General features: G+C 41.6%; 1 protein-coding gene across 9 annotated transcripts in view; it reads left to right on the top strand.

Moving 5' to 3' along the window:
- The window catches only part of Smg6 (SMG6 nonsense mediated mRNA decay factor), a 266,332-nt gene that overhangs the window by 120,785 nt on the left and 124,257 nt on the right, over positions 1 to 21,290 (top strand). For 8 of the 9 annotated variants that reach the window (XM_074046589.1, XM_074046588.1, XM_074046591.1 and 5 more), the window contains 2 exons: positions 15,524 to 15,640; positions 17,504 to 17,672. In XM_074046589.1, coding sequence (XP_073902690.1) covers positions 15,524 to 15,640; positions 17,504 to 17,672 — 286 coding nt within the window. Of the gene's footprint in view, positions 1 to 9,076; positions 9,180 to 15,523; positions 15,641 to 17,503; positions 17,673 to 21,290 lie in introns of those variants that run through there. The other variant, XM_020169125.2, reaches the window with a different exon arrangement.

Genomic DNA, 21,290 nt, shown 5'->3' with positions numbered 1-21,290 from the left:
AGTCATAATACCACCCAAAAAAAAAAAAAAAAAGACGTTTGTATGGAGAAAGCTCATTCCCCAGTCAACTTCCTGTAACACCTGAGGGGGCATGAAGAAAAAAGGATTGAGGCAGAAGGAGAAGTTGAACTGCACTACAGCTGTAACAAAAGCCTTGGCCAGTCCTATAAGGAGTTCTGGAGCTGGCTTAACCCTTTAGAGTAGTCCCAGATGAGACCACAGGGGCTGAATCTTTGTACCCCCTTCCTTTCCCTAGCAAACAGTTCACTGGTGGAGTGACATATGAGAAGCACCTCAAATGTGGAACTCAGTTGAGAGCCACTCCTGCCAATACTCCCAGCAGCTGAGGGGATGAGTGCTTTAGTCCTGGAGGGGATCTGGGCAGAGCACCAAATCATCCATTGTGTCACCTAAGCAGTCCTTCCTATGCACAATATTTCTGTTGTTGGAACCAGTGCCCTCCATAAACTAAGACTGTCTCAACCTCACTGTTTCTGTTTTTAAGTTACAATTTACATAAACAATAGTGCACAGATTTGAAGTGGTCTGTTTGGTCAGTTTTGACAAATGCCAACCCTGTTTTTTTCTTCTTTATCCTTTATGTTGGAAGTATTTGAAACTAACAGAATCATCTTGAAATAGCTTTAAAAAAGAAATGTGTTGCAACAATCTTGGGGACAAGAATATAGCTAGGCCTGCAGAAGGGAATGCAACTAGGAAAGCATTTTTTTACTTCTGTATTCTCCCCACTCCCCGGCAATACTGGGGATTAAACTCCAGGCCTCATGCTTGTTAGACAGGTGTTCTTCCATTTGAACCACATACCCAGTCCTTTACTTTTAGTTTGTTTTTCAGATAAGGTCTCTTACTTTTGCAGGAGCCAGCCTCAGATAGTGATCTTTGTACCGCCATCTGCCTCATAGCTGGATTACAGGCATATACTACCACTCCTGGCCCATTTTTGAGATCATGTCTTGCTAACTTTTGCCCAGGCCAGCCTCAAACTGCGATCTTACTATCTCTGCCTCCTGTCCTCTGTACGTTCTGAATTTCACTTGTCCAGCTCCCCTTCCTGGCACATAGTAAGGACTCAGAAAATAGTAGCTTTAATTATTATATCATTCTCATATGCACATATTTTTACAAATAGAGGTGTCTTATTCTTTTGAATTGCTATCATGTATGTCTCATGATTTATGTAAGTGCTTCTGTATTCATGAATATTGAGGTTGGTTGTACCCTTTCCCTGCCCAAACTAGATAGCAATGAATTTCCTCATTCATAAAATTTCACATTTTCTTGTTGGGTGTGCTGGCACAGTCTGTGCTTCCAGCTACTTGGGAGACAGAGATTGGGAGAATTGAGGCCAGCCTTGGGGGCAAAAAGTTAGTGAAACCTCATCTCAACTAACAAGCCAGGTGTAGTGGTGTCTGCCTGTGGTCCTAGCTACTGGGAGACATAGGCGGGTAGATTGCTGTCTGAGATCCGTAACAGGCAAAAGCCCTGAGACCCTATTTGAAAAATAGCTAAAGCAAAAAGGGCTGAAAATGGGGCTTAACTGGTAGAGTGCCTGCCTAGCAAACCTGAGGCCTTGAGTTTAAGCCCTAGTACTTCCTACCCCCCCCCCAAATACGGTTTTTTTCCTCCTAAGGTATTTTTCAGTGTCTCTGATGTATGGTTAACTGCATACCTCAGTGTCCAAATTCTATTAGTCTTCACCTCCTTGGGGAGAGGACAGAACTGGGGTTTGAACTCAGGACCTTGTACTGGGTAGGCAGGTGCTCTGCCACTTGATCCATTCTCCCTAGCTCTTAATCTGCAGCTCCTTGAGGGTCTGGTTAATATCTGATCCATCTTTGAAAATTAAATGTCTAGCATGGGACTTTGCATGTAGTAGCTGCTTAGTAAATGCTGAGTGTGAATGAATTGGTCCAACACCGTATGAAGTACCACTTAGAACTGATGAACTGAAGTGAGATTGACTGGAGTCTGTGAGGTAGTTCCCAACCTATTGGAATTTCTAGTCTCATGGGGGAACTTGATGGATCATAAATCATGTACTAGGGCAGCTTTGAGCTATGTGCCCAGTCATGTATGTGCTATGGATAGAAATACTTCCAGAGTCCAGAGAAAGGAGGACTATCAGACAGCACAGTACAGGCTTAATTAATCCTGGATCTTGAAGGAGGGACTTAGATAACAGAGAAGCAAGAGGTAAGCTCTGGAGAGTGAGGGTGGGAAAATGGCCATTCAGGGCCATGAAGGCAAGTTTGCTATTTTGTTTCTTATTGTCTGTGGTCACTCATCATCTTTTAGCATGATACCTTTTTAAGAAGCAAGGCAGTGCTCTATAAATAACCTATTAGGTCTTCTGAACCAGGCAGAAGCAGGTCAGTTCTATTCTTCAGATGGAGGAAATCTCACCAAGAAAATAAAGTAAAACTGGTGCTTAAAAAAGTGCTTGGCAGGGGTGCTGATCCTAGAATTATGAAACACTATTCTTTATACCAGCATTCAAATATAAATTTAGCTTTTATATCCCCTTTGCCTTATAACATGTTGTTATATACTTTTTTATTTTAGAAATATCACAAAAGTCCATAAATTGAAGTTTACGTTCTAGACAATTCCCCTTTCATACTTGTTCTTGTATGTTTACATATGTATGTATTGCATATACATTTTGATATAGTTAGTCCTTTTAAATAAGAATCTTAGGGCTAGGCATGGTAGCTCTGTAATTCCATTTATTCCAGAGGATCGTGGTTCAAGACCAGCCAAAGTTAAAAGTTAGCAAGACCCCCATTTCAACTAATAAGTCAGTTGTAGTGGTACCCTGAAGTGTAGTGTTATCCCCCTGCTATGAGAGAGGCTAGATGTAGGACAACAGTGGTCCAGGCTGACCCTGAGTAAAAATGCAAGACCCTATCTTTTGTTTGGTTTTTGTTTTCTTGGTGGCACTAGAGTTTGAACTCAAGGCCTCACACTTCCTAGAGAGGCACTCTTACTGCTTGAGCCACTCTGCCAGCCCTTTTTTTGCCCCCAAGTAGCTAGCACCCAGTAGGAGACCCTATTTTTAAAAATAAATAACCTAAAGCAAAAAGGACTGGTGGAGTGACTCATGATCTTTTCTAGTATTATGTCACTTTTCTTTAGGATTTTAGAATTCTTCAGTCTTCATTCTTATTATTTCTCCCCCCCCCCCCCCCCCCCGCTGTCACAAGTCTTTGGGATGATGTGTAGAGGAATAAATTAAACAAAAGCACTTAATCTTGTAAAACTAGTTTTATGTATTTCAAACAACATATTTAGATTTCCTTAACTATTATTGACTGTGATTAACTAAGATAATCCACTTAAAAAAGAGAAAAGGTATATTTTGCTCACAGTTTTAGTCCATGGTTGGCTGGCTGTTGCTTTTGAGCATGTGGAAGACTAAAGTTACTCACCTCATGACCAGGACACCCAAAGAGAGAAAGAAGGGGCCAAGGTCTCCTATCTCCTTTACTGAAGGTCATGCCTAAAGTGACGTAAAGACCTCCAGCTGGTTCCACCTCTTGGCACCAAGGTGGGGACCAAGTCAAATTATAGATAGCATTGACAAATGATGAATCAGTTAGCTGAATACAAATTTGGAAAGGCTATCATGAAAGGGTATCCATTCTAGAGCCTCTAGGTAAGGAGCCTTACTGGCTGGAATTCTAGGCACCTTCATTGAGTGCTGCTTTTCTCACTTTCTTCCTTGGCATGATTGCTTTATTTGGCTGTTTTTCTGCTGACCTCTTTTCTACTTTAAAACTAGATGTACCATAGTGGGTGAGATTGGATGAAGTCATTACTTACACAATCTAGTTTAGGCATTGATTTTGATTGTGAAGCTTTGAGGATCCATTTTAGGGTAAGTTGCTGCAGCAGATCCAGATGAATGTGCAATATTCCAAAGAATTAAGTCTTATTATTGGTCTCATTTTTTAGTACTGACCCCTTAACGTTTTTTGATAGCTGTACTCCTTGCATTCTGGAAGCTTCCTGAAATAGCATACTCTTCCAAAGCCTTCCAAGAGATCCTTCATATATTAGGTACCTCTCTGCCCTACCTGTCTCAGCATTGTTTTTTTTTGGAATTGTTTACAAACTCTCATAGATTCTTTTTGAAATCTTTTAGGAAGCCTTTAAAAGAAAGAAAATGAGTTAATTTGGTAAGATAGAAGCTGGGCACTTCTCTGTCCCTCTGCCTGCCGTATTAAAGAATCTTTCTTTGAATCTGGATGTTTGCAAATATTATCTCTTATTAACTTTTACTTTCAGCCCTAAGTGCTTTTGAAACTTCATGCCAACAGAAGTGGGTTTCAAGCAGTTTGTCTGAATCAGCTGTCAAATCTCTCCCTGCTCTATCAGAATTGTTGTAATTTTATTTATTCCTTCTTACTATTGAACCCAAAACTTCCTTAGAAGTTCCTTAAAAGTCTTATGGGGTATGCCTCTTAGGAAGCTACTTTCACATCTCTGCTCCTTCACACCCTGAGGTAATTTCTGATACAAGACACTCCAGATCTGCTGTTTGGAATTCCACAGGGTTTACCTGCCTGATATAATTAAAGAGTTACTGCTCTTTGCTACCCCTCAAATATTGCCTTCTCCCAAAATAATAGTAGAGGGGCAAACTTCCCAAAACATCTGGCAAGCAGAAACTCTGTCATACAAGGTCTACTTATAATTCTTACAAATGAGCTGCTGGAATGGCAGGCCCTCTCCTCCTGGGCCCTGTTACTAAAAGACTGGTTTGGTGCCAGCATGCCATTCTATTGGCTGCAGCTCTGCTTGCTCAGGAGAGAACATATATTTAAGTGACCCTGGAATTAAGCAGGAACTTCTAGTGAGAAAAATACTGAGCTAGAGACATAGCTGAGGTAGAAATGGCCAGAATGTGTTTTGACTGGTGTTTTACTTGTTTTCCAGGAAATCTATAGGAGCACTATTACTAAAATTGCAAGGGTATTTTCTGGAAAAATTAAGCACTCAATTCAGAGGTATCTTGCCTCTGAATAGAGACCCCATGATATCTCTTGGTCCTAGAACCAGATATAAAAGGACAGAAACAAAGTGTCCTTGAGAGTCACATCCCTTTTTGAGATCATTTTCTCACCTTCAGAAGGTAGTGGTTGTGCTGTAATGCTGTGAAGAACTTTGGAATTAACCTAATCAAAGGTTTGAATTTCCCACTGAGCTACTTAGTAGCTGTGGGACCTTGGTGAAGAAAGTGTACTTGTCCTTTCTGAGTTTTAGCTTCTTTGTCTGTAAAATAGAATTATCAATGTCAGTTTGCAGGACTTTCCCAGTGTTAGATAGCACACAAAATACCTTACCCAGGGCCTTGGTACATACTAGGTACTCAGTAGCCATGTCCAATTTTCTTTATCAAATCAGCCCCTAATTAGAGACTCTTAGCATTTGAAGTGATGGCTCAGACTAATATCCTTCTAAATGTCATCCCTCATCCTTTCCTTTCTGTGGTGTTGGGGATTGAACCTAAGGCCTTACTCATGCTAGCCAAACACTTTACCCCCTCGTTACATCCCCAAGCCCCCACATTCCTCCATTTAAAAAAGAAAGTTTTACTAAGGTATAATTAATATACTTCAGACTATGTATATTTAATTACACAGTTTTATGAATTTTAAGAATTCATTTGTGAAACCATCACTGAATTAAGCTACCTTAAACATGGGCTGGCTCAAGTGGTAGAGTGTCTGCCTGGCAAAGGTAAGGTCCTGAGTTCAAACTCTGGTACCATAAACACAAAAATAATGACTATGTCCTTCTTCACTAAATTTTTTGTATTCCTTTGTAGCTCATTCTTCATGAGCCTTCCCTAGGCAACCACTAATTTACCTTCTGTGACAGTATATTAGTTTGCATTTTCTAGAATTTTATATAAATGGAATTTGATAAATAGAATTTTATATAAGTGGAATTTTATGTAGATGGAATTTGATGTTCTCTTTACTTTGCATAATGATTTGACAATTATCCATGCGGTGGAGTGCTTCAAAAATCTGTTCTATTTCTGAGTAGTCTTCACTGTATGGCTATACCACAGTTTATATCTATTCACTTGTTGATGAACATTTGGTTTTTTTCCAGTGTTTGACCCACCAAATAGTTCTGAAAAAGAGGGGAAAAGGAAGGAGGGTTAAGAAAGTATACTAAAGAGGGTAAATTGATCAAAGTATATTTGTAAGCATCTATGGAAATACCACAATGAAACCCCTTTGTACAATTAATACACACTAATAAAGAAAATTGTTAAAAGCATTCAAGTGTAACTCTGTGTGGAGATAGGTTTTCATTTCTCTTGGGTAAACATCTAGGAGTAATAGGTAGGACATGTGGTAAGTATGTTTTTAAGAAACTGCAACTGTTTTTCAAAGTAATTGTATCATTCTTAAAGCAGTGTGTGAGAATTTCAGTTGTTCCACATTCTAGCCAGCATTTGTTACAGTCCATTTTTTCTTTTCTTTTCTTTTTTTTTGGTGGGACTAAAGTTTGAACTCAGGGTTTCACGCTTATAAAGCAGGCGCTCTATCACTTGAGCTATGCTTCCAGCTCATTTTGCTTTGGTTATTTTGGAGATGGGAAGTCTTTGAGCTGTTTGCCTGGGGTGGCCTCATACCTCGATCCTCGTGATCTCAGCCTCCTAAGTAGCTTTTTTGCCCCCATCATGATTGAATTCAGAATCTCCAGTATAGTGCTTTATCACCTGAATCATACCCCAATCCTAACAGATGTTTTTTTGTTTGTTTATTTGTTTTTTGTGGTAGGGATTGAGCCTAGGGCCTTGCACGTTTTTAGCGAGCCACTTCAGCTACATCCCAGTCATTTTGCTTGTATTTTGTTTTTGAAGCAGCGTCTTGCTAATTTTGCCTGGGCTGGTCTCAAACCTGAGATTCTCTTGCCTCTGCCTCCTAAGAAGCTGGAATTATAGGCATGAACCATCACACTTGGCTTCTGATAGATGTCTTATAAATTTTTTCTCCCAGTAAAAAAAGTTTCTGTGATTTGGCTTGTTAGGCAGGTGTTCTACCTCTTGAACCATTCCACGAATTTGTGCCCAGACCAGCCTGGACCACAGTCCTCTTATTTATGTGTGCCACATAACTGAGTGTATGCCACCATGCCCAAATTTTATTGGTTGAGTTTGGGTTTCTTGAACTTTTTGTGCAGTCCTCTACCTTTCAGCTTCTCAAGTAGCTGGTGTTATAGAATGGAGCCATAATGCCTGGCTGTCTTTTCATTTTTGTCTTTTGAAAAGCAAGTGCTTTTTATTTTGATGTTCTTCTTTTTTTCTTATTTACTTAGTGGTACTGGAGTTTGAACTCAGGGCCTCTTGTTTACTAGGCGGACATTCTGCCACTTGAGCCACATTGTTAGCCTCTTAATTTTTTTTTAAGTTTGAGGTTTATAGATGCATTGACAATGGGCTGTTTAACAGAATACTTCAGCTGATGTTACTAGTTTTAAAAATGCATCTTAGTATCTATATGATTTATGGTTTAAGGAAGGATTGAAAGTATATAAGCAATTTTGTTGAAGAAAACAGTGCTAAGACTCATGTTTTAAGCAGCTTTTTCCCCTGCTGTCTTTGAAGGAAGAACACACATACCATTGGTTTGAGATTGGTAATTTACTTATTTTTTGAGAAGCAAGAACACATTTAAACAGCTCATTTAGCTTCTGCAATTCATTGTCATCATTCTTCACTTTCTCATCACCTTGACCTTGTGCTGCTTGTCATGGATTTTACTGATTCGATGGGTCATATCCTTGATCATAACCTTCTCTTGCTTTATCCCTTATTCTTTAGATAGAAGTTCTTTCCTTTTGGTTGCCCCTGGCAGTTTCTTGCTCAAGCTAGATAAGGACCAGGACAACTGGGCATCTCCAGCAGCTTAGGCCAGGCAGCACAAGATGAGAACAAGAACAGCATTGGGACTGCATAATCAGCCATTGTTCATTGAGGAAGTGTCCCCCAAATATCTAAGTTACCCTTTTGTGTACAGAAAAGTTTTTGGAATCTATTCCATATCTTTTAGGGATTTGTTTACCTTTTTTGTTGGTCATTTACTTTTTCTAAATTTTTTATTTTGAATTAATTACATATTCATAGGAAATTGTTTAAAAAATGTACAGAGAGATTATATATACCAGTCCTTCCCCAATGCGTATTGTATAACTTTGGTACATAACAACGTCATTAAATTGATACTAGTGTAATCCACAGACTTAATTCAGATTTCAGTTATACTTGCACCCTTGTGTGCCCACGTGTATATGCACGCAGATGCATGTGCATATGTTCGGTATGAATTTATTATGTTTGTAGCTTCATATAGCTACTACTACACTTGAAATGCAGAGCTGCTCTATCACTGAAAGGTTCTCTTACGCTACTCCTTTACAATCTTCCCTATACGCTCTGCCCCCAAAACTTAGCTCCTGGCAACCACTAATCTGTTTTTCGTCTGTATAATTATTGTTATTTCAATAGTATATAAATGGGGTTATATAATATAAAACCTTTTAAAATTGACTTTTTCACTATGCATGATCCCCTTGAGGTCTATCAAACTTATTGCATGTATCAGTTGTCCATTCCTTTTTATTGTTGAGTAATATTCTGTAGTATAGATGTTCCACAGTTTCTTTAACCATTCACCTTTAGGACATTTTGGGTTATTTCTGGTTTGAGCTATAATGAGTAAAGCTGCTGTGAACATTTGTCAGTCATCCTGATAAATGGGAATGGTATCTCATTGCTTTAATTTTCTTCTTCTCCTCCTCCTCCTCCTCCTCCTCTTCCTTCTCCTTCTCCCTCCCTCCCTCCCTCCCTCCCTCCCTTCCTTTCTTCCTTTCTTCCTTCTTCCTTCTTCCTTCTTCCTTCTTCCTCTTTTTTTGGTGGTACTAGTGTTTAAGCTCAGGGCCTGATACTTGCTAGTAGTGCTCTACCACCAGAGCCACACCCCCAACCCTTTTATCCTTTTTTTTTTTTTTTCAGGTAGTTTTTTTTTTTTTCAGGTAGGGTCTCACAGTATTGCCCAGTAAGCTTGGACTGGAATCCGCCTACCTATGACCTCCTGCATAATGACAGATGTGCCACCACACTCAGTGTATTGGTTGAGGTGAGGTCTCACATTTTACCTGGACTGGCCTGGTACCTTGATCTTCCTGACCTCCACTCCCATGTAGCTGGGATTACACGTGTGAGCCACCTTATCTAGCCTGGTATTATGTTTGTAATTTTGATTTGTACATAGTCATTAAGTCAGAACTTTTTAGTGTAGAACTAGTGCAGTAGAGAGTAGGCTGAGGTTTTTGTGTTCAACATAAAGAATAGAAAAACAGTTGGAATGTGAAACTTGAGTCATAGGCTTTTGAAAACCTGGTATAGAAACAATGTGGGCTCAAGAGCTGACAAACTTAGATTCAAATCCCAGCTCTGGCACTTACTAGCATCGTGCTTAGGCAAGTCATTTGAGCCTGTGTCCTCAAATGTCAAAAAGGGAGTAAGACCTCCTGTGCAAATCTTTATTAAAGCTTTGAGATAATATATATAAATGCTCTGTTCCTAACACAGAGTTCACTGTCTTTGTAGAATCATGCTATTTGTGGTTAAGATCTGTAACTAAGAAAGGCAAGTATGCCTACTGTTATAAGCAGCAAACATATTTTGAGCCTCTTGATGGTGCCAATTTTCAAGGATATGAATCTTGACATAGCTTTTGCCTTTGAGGTTCTTATACTTTTATTAGGGAATCATGTACATTTATAAAATTCCTGGACAAGGTAGTGCCTGTTAAGTTCCAAATACATGAAGCAGATGAGTACGCCAGAGAACTTTCTCTTTCTGGATTTTGTTTGTCCTTTTGTACCCTTGTTCATCAAGGTGGCTTCTGGATGATGTTGATGAGAGAATGTGTGGGGATGGGAGGGGGTATATACAGATTTAGAGGAAAGGAATCATGTGGGAATATGTAATTAATTTTTATACTTTCCCCAGTAAACCATGGACCCTTTTTATGATGTCATGAGGGATTCCTTAATTTTGCAGCTGCTTCCTGATTACGTCAGAGAGGAGCCTCTCACTCCACAGCCTAGAGCTGTACTCCTACAAGAATTGGAAACAAATGAAGTGCTGAATATCTAATGGCTTCCACAGGGATAGCCAGTTCAGACTTCCCAGGCCTTCTCATGCAAGGTCTTCCTCAAGTATTTCTGACCCCCTGAAGTGTCTTTGCTCTGGAAAGATAGGACTTGGCCCAGGGACAAATGGGCAGGAGCTTGGGGACTCTGATAAATATCTCACCATCTCCAGGTGTTCTGCAATCCTGAGTTCTGTCCCTTTCCTGGATCTCCTTTGGTGGGTGTTACCCATCTGTGTCCCCAGGATCCTCTGGAACCTGATGAGAAAGTATCAGTGACAGTCATCTCCACCTTCTCTTCATCTTCTCTCTGGAGCACTTTTATATCTGTGTGCTTCATTTATTATAAAGTGCTCTATGTATAATTTGTTTTAATTCAAACAAGTTCATGTCTTCTTAGTTTTCTAACTGGTCTCCCTCTCTGTTACCTTTTTCCAGCTATTCTAGCCTTTTCTAAATGTTTTAACTGGATTAGTCTTCCTAAAATGTCGTTGCTTCATTTAGAAACCTTCTCTCTGTTGAGGCAAGTCTGTGTTCTTTATTCAGCCTATTGCAGGCCCTATGCTTTGTGGACCCCGGAAAGGCAGGTTCCATGCTTTGTGCTTCCTGCCTCCATATACAGTCCCTCCTGCATCCACCAATTCTGTCAGTGTCCTACCTTGCAGCCCATCTCAGAAAGGGTCTCTTCTGTGATACCATAGAATGGCCCTTTGCTGATAGACACTAGATGAAATTACTTCCTTTCCTCCCAGGAGAAAAAAACATCTTATTCCCATCTTTCCTATAGCATGTGATACATTGCTTAAATTACAGTTATTTGGGTATGTATATATTTTTCCTATCTTTTTCATTAGATTATCATCTTCTCATGACAGGGTCCTAGTTTCCTTTCAATCTTCCACATTGAACACCCAAATAAATGTTTTCGGAATCAGTGAGAGAGTTCACTTTGTTAGGAAGTTTGTATTTTCTTTGTCCATCTCCCCACATTCAGTAGAGCACTAGAAGAAGCCTGGGTTTTATAATTCTGGAATATCCAAAGGGAAGCAGCAGGTATGACAGTGAAAGCTCCTAGGAAGGCAACATTGCTTTCCACCTCCCTCTGTCTTGTCCCTTGGCTGTACCCTGTTCAGAGATATGAAATGGTTTGCCTTATACCCAGTCAGTCTGATTGTTCCACCATTGTGCATGAGTACTTTGCTTGAGTGTATTGATGCTTGATTCTTCTGACTCATTCATTCTCTCCTCAGGAAATAAAATAATGTCCTGAGGGAATGAACATCTTAACCTTTGCTCTGAAATTTTGTTCTTTTCTGGCTCCTATGCAGAGACTACTGCCTCCTACCTCCTCTTCACCCAGCAGCTGCCATAGAGAACTCTGGCTCAAGCATCAGCAATCAAAAGATGTTCTTACTGCCCACTTCTTATAGACAACGGGTTGGGTGGGCTGTTCAGGAACAGCTTTGTGCCAGCCCTGCGTCAGATTGGTGACTGACTCATGAGAAAAGCAGTCTGATATCTGAAAGATAAGAGGCCACAAATCACCTCCAGGTGGTGTTAGTTTGGAAGTGACTGACTATTCATTTCCTCTTGTTGAGAGGAAATAACTGGAGGTAATCAGTGAAGAAGGGGTCTTGCCTGCATTTTTCTTCAGCTAAAATAGCCAAGCAGGTAGTTGTGTTTTTTTTTTTTTTTTTTTTTTTGTGATAAAATGGCTAGTGGACCTCAGTGCCCTCTGAATCCCTCCCACTTCTGTCACGGTAGCAATCTGTGTGCATCAAGGGAACTCTGCTAATTCAGTTGCTGCCAGATTTATCTGTGACCAGCCAAACCCCATCCCACTGATACAGGTTTTCTCTGAATCTCTCCCTTTAAAAAACTTGGTACTCTGTCCCAGGAGTTTATCAGAAGCAGTAGTTCTGAATCACTGTCCCTTGGCTGGGATTAACGGTGCAAGCAGGTGGGCCTGCCTCTACTCCCCTCCCCTCTCATCCCTTCCCACCCCTCCTGACTTGCTCCCATTTCCTGCAGGAGGATGCTTTGCCATCCTGGAGCCATCAGGCACAGCTTTGCTTTGGCAGCACCATCGCACACACACTGGTGGAAGAGGGGACGTGTTTATCACTTTTCCTGGAGATTATCTGTTTAAGCACTTCTCTGACAGTTACAATAACAAGGGCAGTGTGTTGTGTTTCCCAGCAGAAGGACACTTGCTGTTGAAAGATGTATAGCACTAATTAGAAATACATAACATCCGGCCACATGGCAACCTTCTCCCGGCCGCTCCATTTCCTGATTTCATACAACTTTGACGACAGTTGGTTTATGTTTTCCATGAATGTGTTCTCAGAGGAAAAAAAAATGAGAAAGTGTCCCTGTTATGTAGGAGCACGAATATTTCTGCCTGAGCAGGTATTTGGCCACAGAAATACTAGGAGGTGTGGTCACCTTGTCCACATGTGGGAAGGGGCAAAACCAAGTTCAGACCTCAGGTGACTTTTTTGGTAAAAAATATTTCTGACATCCGTAGCCAAAACCATCTCCCTAAATCCTTGAGCAAATCTACTTTTGGAAAGAAGGGGAAAGGCTATTTCACAATGTTAATGAGTTCCTCAGCTCATGTTAGGCTCTTGCTACCCGACACAAAGCCAGAGGAACCCAGGCAAATACCAAGACAAACAATGCTTTTCCTCTCCACCCCACACACTTGTTGGCCTGACATAGCCCAACTCTAGGGATATATGTGGACGTTTGTCAGACTAAGGCCAGTTTTCTAAGTCTAATCCCAAAGTGGGTGGACTCTAGGAATCTATTTTCCCACTCACTTATATAAGGATGAATACTCTCCAAGAGAGGTATCTTATGACTTCTAGTCCACTAAGCCTAGGTGAAGCCAAGAGCCTCCTCTGAAGATACTATGTATGTAGTACATTATTCACTTGAAATGTATTGGGTCCAAGTTGCTATGGTTACTTGGATAAATAATTCTCTTCAGCCTACTAAAGGTTCTTTGGTTGTAGAGACCATAATTTATTTGTAGCTATGTTCTCCACAGTACCTAGCACATTTTAAATGCATACCTGAGCCAGGGAGAGGAACAAGCCTTCCAGAAAGTGCTCCAGATAGCATGGTCAGTCTAGAGCTGATCAAGACCCAGACATTTTGGGCTTTTGATATGTCTTCCTGCTTGATCAGGACAGAGTAACTTCCTGGTTTGCACCTCCTCATCAGTTGAACCAGACACAAAGTCAGGCAGTGCCCTTGGGCCTTACTCTGGAGGGCATGAGGATCGAGAGGCTGAGTGACATAACCATGCAGAGCAGCTAGTTATCCCAGCTTTGTCTGTCTTGGACTTATTCCCTCATTCGGGCTTTGTTGCTAATTAGAGGCAGGCTGTTGGCAGTGCTTGGCAGGGACCTGTACTGAGCTGGAGCGGAACTGACAGTGTTGCTGCCTATGGCTAGGGGAGGGGCAAGGGAAGACTTTGGCAACTTTTCTTGGGACAGCTTCCACATCGTCCCCTCCTCTGCTCACATCTCCCTGTCTCTTGGTTCTTGGATGCTTGTTTTCTGTCTGTTTAGCAGAGGTTTAGGGCCTTACCAGGAGAAGACTGAGAGTGGTGGTCTATTCTGATCTCATGAATTGTTGCCAGTGCCTCACTGCCTGCTACAGTTAAGTTGGAAAGTTAGAGGGTGACATTTGGAACTACCAGGCATCTGGAAGGATGACCACAATAGAAAAATTGGTGCATTAGTGCTGTTAATACATTGGGCCCTCCTGAGCAGCCTGCTCCTCACTTCCAGGTCTTTGAAAGTACTTTGAGCAGGCTTAGTATTCTTGGGTCATCCTTGCTCCTGTGGTGAAGATTTTTAGGAATAGCTGTGGTTGTGTAGCATTTCTGGAGTAACAACTTCAGTTAGGCCCACTGACAAGACTAGAGAGCTGACAGAGGTTAAAATGCATGCAGGGACCAAGATCAAACCTGTGACTAAATGTCCTTTTAACACTTGGAGACTCAGAGTTCTCCTGTGTTACAGAGGAAATTAACAGATTAACTGCTGCCAGAGCTAGTGAGTTTGGTGCGTCTATCACTTGGGTGTCTCTTCTCCTAAGGGTAGACCACTGCTTTTTTTTGGCGGGGGGTGAGGGGGGCAGTCAGGGGCCGAGTTTTGGTACTAGGGTTTGAACTTAAGGCTTCGTCCTTGTTAGGCAAGTGCTTTACCCCTTGAGCCATACCTCCAGCCCTGGACCGCTACCTTCTGTTTGTCACCAGTTCCCCTCAAGTCTGGTGAAGAGGCTGTTGAGGAGGCCACTGACAAGGAGTAGATGCAGGCAGAGAGGTGGGAGCATGTTATGTTGTTCCCACAGAAGACTCACTCTGCCCACCAACAGAGTAGCTCCTTTCAGTGACCTACAGCCAGAAGGAAGTTAACTGGCCTGACGGTGAGGGACAGAGGGTGCTGGTATTGGGAGCCAGTTTTATTTTTTTAGCCCTAAGGGAAAATAAAAATAAATGCTAACACTGATTAAGTGTGTCTTATATGCCTGGCACTGCTTTCTATAAAATTAACTCATTCGGGAAAAGTAGGTTAATTGTATCACATGTATTTGGTTAGGAGGAGCACTATAGAGGAGGTAGACCTAGAACCAAAGGCTGGTGGGATTGAAGGTAATTTTTTAATTGTTGATAGTGTTCCTACTAGTTATACATTAGAGAGACTGGGGTAAGGAGGTAAATTTCTGTTACAGCTTTACATTATCAGTAGCTAGCTAAAGGCAGAGACCCTGCAACTCCAGCTGACATTGCCTGCCTTGAACTAATGGATCCTGGGATAGATATGTGGTGTCAAATTTACATAGGTGATCCTTACAGATAATTGAGCACTTATCCATATGCCAGACATGCTGGTGAGTGCTTCCCATATATTATACATATATTTTTTGGTGGGACTAGGGTTTGAACTCAGGGCTTCATGTTTCCAAAGCAGGCACTCTACCGCTTGAAACACACCTCCAGTCCATTTTGCTCTGGTTATTTTGAAGATGGGATCTCATGAGCTATTTGCTTGGGCTGGCCTAGAGCTTCCCACTCTCAGCTTCCCAAGTAGCTAGGATAATAGGCATGAACCACCAGTGCCCAGCAACATATATTATCTTAATTATAAGCCTTTTTTAATCCTCCTTCAAGAGAGGGAATATTACTACCCATTGTTTTAGATGAGCAAAAGGAAACTCGGTAAAGTGGCCAAGGAGGCACCCTTCATAAGGTAGGGAAGTAGTCCTTGGCCTCCAGAGTATGATGGAGTTCCTTTGCCTCTCCTCAGACTGCTTCTCAGAGGAGTGTCGTTCTGTGATCCAGGAGCAAGCTGCAACCCTGGGCCTGGCCATGTTTTCTCTACTGGTGCGGCGCTGTACCTGCTTACTTAAGGAATCTGCCAAAGGTAAGCAGGAGGGTCCCTGACCAGTGGGCTTTCCAGCTGCCTGGCCCTGTCCAAATGAGCCTCAGAATGCCAGGCTGCCTTCTCAGTATCTTCTTCCTCTACCCTCCTGTCCTTCTCCTCCTAACATGCCCCTCTTACTTTTGTCACTTTAATTAGTCTCATCTCTGTCTGCAGTCTGATGGCCTCTTGGGCCCTCTTTCTTCCTTCTGAATCTGTTCCTTCACTCTTTTCTCCTTTAGTTGTTAAGATTTTCACTGTACCTATGAGCTGTTGTATGTTCTTACATCTTTAAAAAGACAAGAAAAATGACTTTCCTTCTCCCACCCCCAGTGCTTGGGGATTAAACATGCTTCCCTTTTTGTTCATAACTGATGTTTTATTTTTATTCCTTTTATCTCTGTGTCTCTCCTTCTTACCTGGTAGGTGTTATAACCACTGTAGGCCAGACATCTTGGAGGCTTTTTGGACCAGACAGACACTATTTTTAACTCCAGGCCTAAAGTATTATGTTATATCCTTTAAGGTGCCCTGAGAATTCTAGGCCTGATTGCAGTAGCCATGTAAGGTAAGGCTGAAGATCACACTTTCCTCTTCAGCTCCTGCATCAGTGTTAATGAGTAGTCTCTCTGTCATCCCCTGCCACACCAGCTTTGTGAATGCCTATAACCTCTAGGGCTGGCTTTTGTTCAGGTGTAGGGAGGCAACTTTTTATTTTGAAAGAACTTCAGATTTACAGAATAGTTTTAAGAATAGCCCAAAGTACTTTTATATACCCTTCTTCTAGGCTGTCTACCAGTTAACATTTTACCATATACTTTAAGTTCTGTCTCTTTGCATATGAACACAGTCAACACACTCACTCTTAAGTTTATTGTGAATGGAACCATTTGATCTTAAGTTGCAGGCATGGTAGTTCTTTACCCCTAAATACTTGACTCTATATTTCCTAAAAACAAGGACATGCTTTTAACAGTTATCAAAATCAGGAAATAAACACTGATATATTATTGAATCTACAGGCCTTGGCTCAGTTTGTGCCAGTTGTCCTAATAAAGTTCTTTTGTTTTGTTTTTTGAGATGGGGTTTCACTTAATAGCCTAGGCTGACCTAGGATCCTCCTGCCTCTACCTCCCAAGTACTAGGATTACAGGTGCATGGTATGCACCGCCACATTCAGCTCTAATAATGCTCTTTATAAAGGAGGGGGAAAAAAAGTTGGTTTTTTTTCTGCCCTAGCGTCTAATCCAGGATCACACACTGCATTTATATGCCATATCTTCCCCCCTCACCCCCTCACTGCTCCACCCCCTGCCACCCCAGTACACTCTAGGATTGAACCCAGAGCCTTGCACTTGCTAGGCAAGCACTCTACCACTAAGCTACATCCCTAGCTCTTTAGTCTTTATTCTGGGATGGTTCATCAGTCTTTGTCCTTCAGGACCTTGACATTTTTGAAGAGTTCAAGCCACTTATTTTGTAGAATGTCCCACAATTTGGGTTTCTGTGATATTTCCTTATGGTTAAATTCAGGTTATGCAAGTTTGGCAAGAACTCTGGTGCCATTTCAGCAATATGCTGAAGGAAAGCTAAAAGAATGGGCTAGAGGCCGGAGTAGAGTCTTCAGCCAGGCCTCAGGTGAAGCAGAAAGAGCTGTATCCAGGGGCAAACCCAATACACTGGTTCTCTTTTTCCTACTTTCTAGAATCCTCTTAGATGTTGGCACTTGTCTTCACTTCTGGGCCCAGATTTTCTGTGTACTTAATCTCCCTGCCTTAAAAGATTGCTGCCATCCCAGCGTCACAGGCCTCACTTTGGAGGGGCCACAATAGACATAGGCTCAGTTCTCATTCTTTGCCTCTACAGCTCAACTGTCCTCTCCTGAGGACCAGGATGATCAAGATGACATCAAGGTGTCTTCCTTTGTCCCAGACCTGAAGGAACTGCTCCCCAGTGTGAAAGTCTGGTCAGACTGGATGCTCGGCTACCCAGACACCTGGAATCCTCCGCCCACATCCCTGGATCTGCCCTCTCAGTGAGTTGGCCTACCCATTCCTTCTGCTCTGCTGGGCTTGGCCCACCTATACTTCCTCAGCTCCCCTCTTTGTTTTCTCCCACACACAGCCCATGTTTTTTCCCTGTTCCCTCCTTATTTGAATTTTTGTTTACCCCTTCCTTGAACACTTGCCTTATCCTGTGATGTTTTAGATTATTTTGGCCTATTCTGCAGTCCCGTGGGTCCTCCTCTTGAGTTTTCCTGCTTTTTCTTGCTCTGTATTCTCTGGTTTTTTTTGTTGTTGTTCTTTGTCCTTGTTCTTGCTCTTTCATCCTCAGTTCATATTGTTAATGCTCACCATTGTTACAACTACCTCTAGAGTATGAATGTGTGTTGATGATCATGTGAGAGACTTTGTCTCTTTCTGTTTCTTTTAGTTTTTACTCTGTACCTCTCTCAACAGTCTCAATTCTGCTGGTGCTATCTTTTGTACTCAATCTCCTTGCCTCCTCTTGCCTTTTTAGGGTGTGAGAGGGTGAGTGTGTGCATTTCTCTCTCATTCTTCTTTTCACTCATTCCCTGTCTTCTCACCTTGCCCATGTGTCAGTGTAGTATCTCTCAGGGTATCTGGGTGGGACGTGTATTGGTCTTGGAATATGTGGGTCCGCTTAAATGGTCTGTGTAGATCTATTTTTTATTTATATTTATCTATTTTGTATTTATATATATGTATGTATTTTTTTTAATTCATATGTGCATACAATGTTTAGGTCATTTCTCCCCCCTTCCCCCTCCCCCTCCCTTACCTCCTCTGCCCCCTCCCTCTCCCCCCCACCCCCTCGATACCGGCAGAAACTATATTGCCCTTATCTCTAATTTTGTTGAAGAGAGAGTATAAGCAATAATAGGAAGGGCCAAGGGTTTTTGCTAGTTGAGATAAGGATAGCTATACAGGGAGTTGACTCACATTGATTTCCTGTGCATGTGTGTTACCTTCTAAGTTAATTCTTCTTGAATTAACCTTTTCTCTACTTCCTGGTCCCCTTCTCCTGTTGGCCTCATTTGCTTTAAAGTATCTGCTTTAGTTTCTCTGCGTTGAGGGCAACAAATGCTATCTAGTTTTTTAGGTGTCTTACCTATCCTCATACCTCTCTTGTGTACTCTCACTTTTATCATGTCCAATCCCCTTGTTGTGTTTGCCCTTGATCTAATGTCTGCATATGAGGGAGAACATACGATTTTTGGTCTTTTGGGCCAGGCTAACCTCACTCAGAATGATGTTCTCCAATTCCATCCATTTACCAGCGAATGATAACATTTTGTTCTTCTTCATGGCTGCATAAAATTCCATTGTGTATAGATACCACATTTTCTTGATCCATTCGTCAGTGGTGGGGCATCTTGGCTGTTTCCATAACTTGGCTATTATGAATAGTGCTGCAATAAACATGGGTGTGCAGGTGCCTCTGGAGTAACCTGTGTCACAGTCTTTTGGGTATATCCCCAAGAGTGGTATTGCTGTATCATATGGTAGATCAATGTTTAGCTTTTTAAGTAGCCTCCAAATTTTTTTCCAGAGTGGTTGTACTAGTTTACATTCCCACCAGCAGTTTAAGAGGGTTCTTTTTTCCCTGAATCCTTGCCAACACCTGTTGTTGGTGGTGTTGCTAATGATGGCTATTCTAACACGGGTGAGGTGGAATCTTAGTGTGGTTTTAATTTGCATTTCCTTTATTGCTAGAGATGGTGAGCATTTTTTCGTGTGTTTTTTGGCTATTTGAGTTTCTTCTTTTGAGAGAGTTCTGTTTTGTTCACTTGCCCATTTCTTTATTGGTTCATTAGTTTTGGGAGAATTTAGTTTTTTAAGTTCCCTATATATTCTGGTTATCAGTCCTTTGTCTGATGTGTAGCTGGCAAATATTTCTCCTACTCTGTGGGTGCTCTCTTCAGTTTAGAGACCATTTATTTTGTTGAGCAGAAGCTTTTTAGTTTTATGAAGTCCCATTTATCTATGCTATCTCTTAGTTGCTGTGCTGCTGGGGTTCCATTGAGAAAGTTCTTACCTATACCTACTAATTCCAGAGTATTTCCTACTCTTTCCTGTATCAACTTTAGAGTTTGGGGTCTGGTTGTATTTATATTTATATGGCAATTTTTTTCTTTTTCAAAATAGTGCTAAAACATATACCAAGATTTGCCATCTGAACCATTTTTTTTTTAAATTCATATGTGCATACAAGGCTTGGGTCATTTCTCCCCCCTGCCCCCACCCCCTCCCTTACCACCCACTCCGCCCCCTCCCTCTCCCCCCCCACCCCCTCAATACCCAGCAGAAACTATTTTGCCCTTATTTCTAATTTTGTTGTAGAGAGAGTATAAGCCATAATAGGAAGGAACAAGGGTTTTTGCTGGTTGAGATAAGGATAGCCATACAGGGAGTTGACTCACATTAATTTCCTGTGCGTGTGTGTTACCTTCTAGGTTAATTCTTTTTGATCTCACCTTTTCTCTAGTTCCTGGTCCCCTTTTCCTATCGGCCTCAGTTGCTTTTAAGGTATCTGCTTTAGTTTCTCTGCGTTAAGGGCAACAAATGCTAACTAATTTTTTAGGTGTCTTACCTAGCCTCACACCTCCCTTGTGTGCTAAAGCTTTTATCATGTGCTCAAAGTCCAATCCCCTTGTTGTGTTTGCCCTTGATCTAATGTCCACATATGAGGGAGAACATATGATTTTTGGTCTTTTGGGCCAGGCTAACCTCACTCAGAATGATGTTCTCCAATTCCATCCATTTACCAGCGAATGATCATCTGAACCATTTTTATGTTTACAAGTCGTTGGCATAAACTACATTCACAGTATTTTGCAACCTCGTGTGGCTGTTTCTTTGTCCATGTCTGGGATGTGTCTGACCCTAGCTGTCTGGGACCATATGTCTGTGTGTGTCTGTGAGTCTGTGTGTCTCAATGTCTTATCTTTGCCAAGTGTGAAGATCTAGTGTTTCTGCCTTTACATGGTTGTCTATCTAGAGGTCTTTCGGGGTGTCTGTCAATTGCTGCATATGTATATGTGTCCACATATGTCCATCTGTGGTCACATGTGTTATATTCATGGATGTTCATATGATATGTCCCATTCTGTACCCATGCCAGTTCATATCTATGTCTTTGTATGTTCTTGGGTCTGTGTTTGTCTCTAAAGGGTTCATGTGTCCTGATAGGGGTCTTTTCATTGTCCGTATCTATGTCAGTTTTTGTTTGCTTTGGTCCTATTCATGTCTGTGTGTGACTGTGTCCTGTGAAAATGTGCATATGGTCCGAAAAGTCTGTGTCCGTGTCCATGTTTGTAACCATGTCTGTATGTGTCAGTTTGATTGTCCCTGTGTGCTAGTCTGGATCTCTCTTGGAAGGGGATTCTGTGTATGTAGGTTTGCTTGCAGCTACTTGCCGGGCTTGTGTCAGCCTGCTTCTGTTGTCTCTGCCAGCTTCTGTTGCTGTGTGTCTGTAGACTGTATCAAGGGTTAGCACACTGTGCCCCACAAGCTAAGAAGAGTATACATTTTTAAATGGTTGAGAGAGAAATAAGAATACTATTTCATGATCCATGAAAATTATATGAAAGTTAGATTTCAGTGTCTGTAATGTTGTATGGGAACATAGC

This window comes from Castor canadensis, chromosome 11 (assembly GCF_047511655.1).
Source record: "Castor canadensis chromosome 11, mCasCan1.hap1v2, whole genome shotgun sequence".
Taxonomy (NCBI): domain Eukaryota; kingdom Metazoa; phylum Chordata; class Mammalia; order Rodentia; family Castoridae; genus Castor; species Castor canadensis.
This window is presented reverse-complemented; position numbering and strand designations above follow the sequence as displayed.